This window comes from Rhipicephalus microplus, chromosome 4 (assembly GCF_043290135.1).
Source record: "Rhipicephalus microplus isolate Deutch F79 chromosome 4, USDA_Rmic, whole genome shotgun sequence".
Lineage (NCBI taxonomy): Eukaryota > Metazoa > Arthropoda > Arachnida > Ixodida > Ixodidae > Rhipicephalus > Rhipicephalus microplus.
The window spans coordinates 168,693,971-168,700,910 of NC_134703.1; the positions used below are offsets into that span (position 1 = coordinate 168,693,971).

General features: G+C 46.0%; 1 protein-coding gene across 5 annotated transcripts in view; it reads right to left on the reverse strand.

Moving 5' to 3' along the window:
* LOC119172948 (cytoplasmic dynein 2 intermediate chain 1) overlaps positions 1-6,547 on the reverse strand; it is a 97,282-nt gene extending 90,735 nt beyond the window's left edge. For 3 of the 5 annotated variants that reach the window (XM_075893853.1, XM_075893852.1, XM_075893854.1), the window contains exons 1-2: positions 6,433-6,547; positions 3,468-4,170 (exon numbers count right to left, since the gene is read on the reverse strand). In XM_075893853.1, the coding sequence (XP_075749968.1) occupies positions 3,468-4,170; positions 6,433-6,447 (718 nt within the window). In that variant the 5' untranslated portion in view covers positions 6,448-6,547. Of the gene's footprint in view, positions 1-3,467; positions 4,171-6,432 lie in introns of those variants that run through there. The other 2 variants (XM_075893856.1, XM_075893855.1) reach the window with 1 other exon arrangement.
* Positions 6,548-6,940: the final 393 nt, after the last annotated feature.

Consider the following 6,940-nt stretch of genomic DNA (forward strand, 5'->3'; position numbering starts at 1 on the left):
AGCAGCGCAGTTCTTTCGTAAACGTGGCTGTGGCAGCGTGCGATGTGACATCCGCCCTTTCCCGAATTACGAGTCTCATAAGCGAGTGCTCAGGAGTGACCACGCTCCATGGAGGCGGCGCTTCGTGGAGACGACAACCTGTAGAACACGCCCGACGCGAGTCTGTCGCGCCATCTTGCCACTGATAACGAAAAAGCTCTTTAGTTTCGAAGGTCTGAGGACTGTCAAACGGTTTATGGTGTATATAAGTGGGTTGCCATTAGCATAAGCGACAACGTACGTTCTGTGTTCTTTTATTACCTGACTTTGGTACCAAACACATAATACAAACGACACTGGTGAGAAAGCATGCAATTCGCAATATATACATGATGACTGAATAGTCAACGAGGGTGGTGCTGCTTTCGTTAGGCTAAAAATTGCGCAAGTTCACCAGCGGCTCCATTCGTAAAATCCTAACTGGTGGCTCCTTTGCAGCTCTAGAAATCCCCAGAAATTAGTTAAAGTTCTCTCTGAAATAATGGAGTAGTGGTTAGCATCGCGCGCGGAAAATCGAGAGGTTGCTGGAATGATTCCCCGTGGCGGATGCTTGCCTTCTGGTTTTATTTTTTTGCAGTCTCTTAGATTATATTCTTCAACGTCACTTCCGTGACGGAAGAACGGCAGCGGAGCTGTGGTGGACCCCGGCATATAACACTTTCGTGTTTAAAAAAGCTTCCTGTTCCGATATAATAAAGAGGTATGCCGGTACCTTGATGGGTAGCCAAAGCACATTAGGGTTTATTTATTTAGACAAAAAGGAAAAGGAAATAGTAGAACGAAGCTAGTGACGTTACAGCAACAATTATCTACTTTGACAAGTTCTGTTCTTTCAACAATTCGGTAAACTGTGCGACCTGCATACCTGCATGAACGTGCACCTATCAACAAGATTCGGCATGAGATTTTACCACAAAGACCACAAGGACAACAGATATGAGGTAAGCGAGCAAATAAATAAATAAGTAAATAAATGTCTGGGTTAGAGCCTTTGCCTCGGGCATAGGGTCTCCCCGATTGTTTCTAAAATTATAATTGATAGGATCATTACGCCGCACGAAACCATTTCCAATGATTCGCCCTACACCCATTCATGAGGACTGTAGCCGTCCGCGCGGTGTTTCACGGTCCTGGTTCGTTAGACCACTCCCCCACACTCATGGCCGACCCTGTGGAGGGGCGTGCGGCTAACTGAGGGTCGCGGAACGTCCTCGCTACATACAATACAGTAACTTCACGTCATCGTTTTAGTCGTAGGGTCTCTACTCTACCCCTTTCACATCTTACCAGAGGACGAGACCTCACGCTCAGACTTCTATAGACAGGGGATTACTCCAGCCCAGCTAACGTGTCAACTTATACGGATAAATCTCCTGACGGTCATTACTGTGGGTGAGTGTGCACATTTGAGCGCATGACGGGGGACTGCTCCCCACATCCCCATGGCAACCCTCCAAAGGCAGGACTTTTATTCCGCCATCAAAAGCATGAATCGTCACCGTCAGCTTCAGGCAGGGCAAGGGGCCCATGACAGCTGCTGGCAGGTACTCCTAAAGCCCCTCCATCGCGTCTACTGCCGCTTTTTTAAGTAGCGACAACCATTGTTCCACCACCGCTGCCTAAATCCGGTTTCAGAGCTTCCGAAAAGAAGTTATTGAGCCACTTCCTTCCGGGCTTTTTCCACCCATCTTGTTTCAGAACACGTTAGAAAGTAAATGTTTTCTTCTTTGTTTCACAATTGTTTCGAGTTTCCTCGCGAGGAATGCCACCTCGATGCTGTGCACGAGGCTGCCTGACGGAGTCGACGGAGGGAGGGGGGCGAATATTTAGAAAAAAAGGTGGAAAACCAAGTAAATGGGGTGGGAAGTGCACGATAACTGTCTCTCATGTGAGGACACCTCAACCGATACACTCACGGTCGACGGCTGAGCGGTGGGATAGCAGGAATGAGACGGGGTGGGTGCGTCAAGAAGTGGTTTGAGCTTTCCTTCCTCCACCCTATCAGTGGTACTACTAGCCCTGAGGTGGTTCATGAACTGGAAAGCAACAGAAATATCATGGCCGCACCTCCGCTTCCGCTGGTTGGAAGACAGGTCTAATGGGTGAGGGGAATATAGAGTTGGCGCTACTTAACCTGGCCGGCGGAAAATGCATGAAGAGGCTTTAGGCACTTCTTTCTTTTTCTAACGTGGGAGCGGACCACGCAGGGAAGGGAGGGGGTAGGGGTCGGAGTAACACCTGGCTCTCTTCTCTCGACGATGATCTATCTATCTATCTATCTATCTATCTATCTATCTATCTATCTATCTATCTATCTATCTATCTATCTATCTATCTATCTATCTATCTATCTATCTATCTATCTATCTATCTATCTATCTATCTATCTATCTATCTATCTATCTATCTTATGTCGTTCTTAAAGGGAAAAGAAGAGAAAAGTGAGCCCCGTAACTGTCTGCATCAGAGTGCGACACTTCAACAGTAGCACAAAAGATGGGGGTAAGAAGGGATCAAAAGGTATATATAGAGAGAGGAAGGAGAGAGCGAGGCGCAGGGACAGCGAGAAATGGAAGTAAAGAGAAGATAGGAAAGATGGACACGGTCGCGAGAGTCCGAGGACGGGGCACCACTCCACGAGAGCTCTTGTCGACGTCAGGAGATGGCATAGGGCGAGCCCTAGTCGGCCGGAGCTGCGCTGTGGTCGGAGATTGTGAGGGCGGAACTGGTCGGTGCGAAATTCAGCGAGCGAGTTTTATCTATCTATCTCTAAGTGATAAGTGTTCAAGAACCATTTTTCCGCCACTCCTTATGGGGCATATTGTCATGTGGTTGAGAAGTTGAAGAAGGTGGGAGCTTTTCACTCGGTTGAATGTCGGCTAAATGAAAAATAATACACGTTGTACACTGTTGGCAGCCATCACTGTCGTTGGTCGTCGTTAATCTGATCAGCAGCAAAGCGTGTCGCCCTTTTATATCAGTGCCATCAAATTTTTCAGCACTATTGTTTGTGGTGATGCTATAGACCCAAAATAAACTCTGCAGTTTGCATAGCACGCTCAAGTTTATCAGAATATTCTGAAATAATCTGGAAGATTCCCAGACACTTGCGCATCGTTCGCGTACGGCAGCGGGCATGCTGGTTGCGAATCGGTTACATAAAAATATGAAAAGAAGCGGGCACGACAATATCAAATTAGAGGAAGGCACAGCCTCATTACGACACAAAGCCGTAAATAACAAGATGCAATCAAACCCCCTATTTTTCACATACATTTTTTTTCCGATTGTGCTGCATTGATGTACGAGCATTAGCGCTATCCCATTGTACCAATCAGTCAAATTCCTATAAATTTACTAAATGGTTCCGGTCATTCAGCCTTAACAAGTAGCGCTAAGGATTATGAGCCATATTTACTAAGTCTTACCTTGTGACTCAGCATGGTTACTTGGCTTAGCCACACCGCTGCCACGAGGAGCCTCTTCTGTTGCCTTTGTCTTTGTGCGCTGTGTTGTCTTGGGCCATTTTTCCGAGACACCACCCGGCGATGACGTCGCCGCGACTTTTTTCAACTGTCGTTCTTTGTCGTTACTTCGCGAAAGTCTCTGACCACTCGATTCGGCCGAAATCTTACTTCCCCGGCTCGGTGACTTCACACCAGCATTTGGCACTTGCGGCGTAAGGGCTTCTCTGTTCTTCGACGCTGGACGCGACGAAGTCTTCGAATTGGCCACGGTTGCCTTACCGTCGAGTCCACTCGGCACCGCCTTGCTATCGGGTCGGAGGTTCGACTTTCTGACTTCTGGCTGCCTCGACGTGGACCTGGCATCCCGATGGCCGGGTACCTTCTTGCTGGTCTCTTGAGAAGCCGGTGCTTTCCTGCTCTCGTGCTGGCTTGAGCTTCTCTTGCTCACGTTTTGGATGGCAGGCTTGACGCTCTCACGACGACTGGAGGCCTTGTTGTCCCTGCTTACGCTGCGGACTTTGCTTCCGGCGCTGTCTTCGACCTTGCTCTTCCTGCTAGCATCGGGAACTTTAGCTCGAGCACCGTTCGGCCGAAGAGCGGTTGATTGCGTCTTCTGGGACATCTTTGAGCGCAGAGGTTGCAAGTCACCCCATGAGGCCAAAGCCTGGAAAAACCAAAAAGGAAGAAAAGAAAAAGTATTTCAAATGTGAAGCATATCTTGGCAAACTTGGGCGACATTGAGTCTATCTATCTATCTATCTATCTATCTATCTATCTATCTATCTATCTATCTATCTATCTATCTATCTATCTATCTATCTATCTATCTATCTATCTATCTATCTATCCATCTATCTATCTATCTATCTATCTATCTATCTATCTATCTATCTATCTATCTATCTATCTATCTATCTATCTATCTATCTATCTATCTATCTATCTATCTATCTATCTATCTATCTATCCGCCTACGACTTTTAGCTCTCCGGGCCGTTTCAATAATAATATCGATACCAAACGTGGTATAGCATAACATGACTGTATGAAGAACACACTTGCCTAGTCACAAAATAAAAATCATGACATGTATGTCATGAATGTCATGATTCACATGTCATGGTATTGCAGTTCTTGTGGTGGTTTCGTTCACATGGCATGTTGTAAAACTAGTATGGTATGACATCATTGCATGGCGAACAAGCGACAGACCCTAACATGAAAATCATGACATGCGTGTCATGTAGCAACATGACTACATGACACGCTCATGATGCGCTCGTGGCCGTTTTGCTAGCGTTACATATAACAAATTTGGCATTACGGTACGTGAATGGATGACGAAAGTATCTCCCTGGGACAAACACGATAATCCTGAGTTGCGTGTCATGTAACAACATGACTACATGCCACGTTCGTGATGCGCCTGCGGCCATTTCGCTAGCTTCACTTATACCAAATTTAGTATTACGGGACGTGAATGGATGATGAAGGTATGATGCTGGTGCAAACATGATAAACATGAGATACGAGTCATGTAACAACATGACTACACGCTACGCTCATGATGCGCTCATGGCCGTTTCGCTAGCTCTACATATGCCAAATTTGGTATTACGTGACGCCAATGGATCTTGTGACATTACGTGACACCAGCGGAGCTTGTTGCAATAATATTACATGCTTCAAAATTCATTGTTGAAAGCCCGCAAAGTCAAAAACTGCACGGGTAATATATTTTGACTCCTAAGGAGCGCCGCAAATGAATAAGAATTTGCATGTAGATGATAACATCATGTATTAAATATTAAAAACAATTGCCGTCAGTTATCTGGAAGGCCACATAATATGTTTTCAGTGGCTTCCAAGTCACGTAGGAGTGATAGGCAATGAAATTGCTGACAAATCAGCCGCTGCACAATGTCACTTCTTATGCCGCATAAAAAGAAGAACGTCGCCGCACTGCGACCACTGTGATCATGTCGATGCTTCAGAGGAGCACATTCTTATAAAGTGTCCGCAATATAATCAACGACGTGCATAACTACGAGATCACTTGAACTGACTCGGCAGACGACCATTTACGATTGGAAAAATACTTAGACCATGGCCACATTTCTATAATCAAAGGCGTGCAGTGAGCGCGCTCCATGATTTTTAATGGACACAAATTTAATTAACTGTCTCTAGCTTATACTATATCTTGCCACCATTTGTACGGACTCTATCCGCAATGTGACCTCGATATATGAACTGGACCATGTCCATACATAGTTTGCTTATTCATGCATTATAAGCCCTATAATGTATACTGTATGTACAGAGTGCCCCTGATTAGTTTTTTTTTCTTCTTTCATTCTTAATTTTTTAGAGTTTATCTTGTACATTACTGCCATGATGTTGGGATAGGAGGCTCTTACGTAGCCTACTTTGCCATGTTCAGCCTAATATAATTAAAAAACACCAAGAAGGTAAATAATTGGTCAGTACCACATTAAACGCCGAGTTATTACACTCTGCCGGATTTCGAACCTAAATGCTCCCCAATTTCGACAGAGTGTAATAACACAGAATTTAATGCAGCTGGATTTTATGTCTTTTCTTTTTCGCTATGAGGAAGGCATCGAACCTTTCTTTCGTCTTGTGGCTGACACGTTGGATTAGCCACCTTGACGACAGCGCATTACGCCCTTAGCGGAGCATCTATAACTTGATGTTTGTCCTTAAACATTTCTAACTGAAAGGGGAACGTTATACCGTGGCTGAAAACCACTGCTGCTTTTCCCTCGTCGTTGTCTCGTCAAAGTTGCTCAAGCGCGACCATACAACGCGCGACCTCGCATACGATGCCACGGCCGGTCAATCAATTAAATCGGAAACAGCGAGGATTCGGTAGACGAACGGCGACAACTCGAAGGTTGCTCACCTGTTCCGCGCACATTTTCCGCAACTATTCGGACGCCAACGGAGCGAGTTGAACGATGTCCATCTGCTTTTCCAGGCGAGCCGGTTAATTTTGGCAAAGCCATGTTGACCCGCTGATCCGACGTTGCCATGGTGACGGCGAAACGTTTTAGTTGCTGGCCGCCGTCTACGCGCGGCGCTGCTATCAACGGCGGTTGCAGACAACAGCGTTGCGGGAATTTTGAATCTTCACTTGCTCGTGGCAGAGGCATCACAAACGGGAATGTAAAAGCCCCCCCCCCCCTTCCCTCTTTCAATTACTGCCGCGGGCAGCGTACGTCGTTAGGTCAAATTAGCGGATGCGTACATTGCTCTAGACACACAGCATCATGCTGGAAAATGAACCTCGCACATACAAAGTGTAAAAAAATTATCACAACAATGCTAATTATTTGTTCTACACCCCTATTCAATCTCCCCCCCCCCCCCCCTCATTTATACTAGGGCTATTGGAAAACATATAAGCCTCT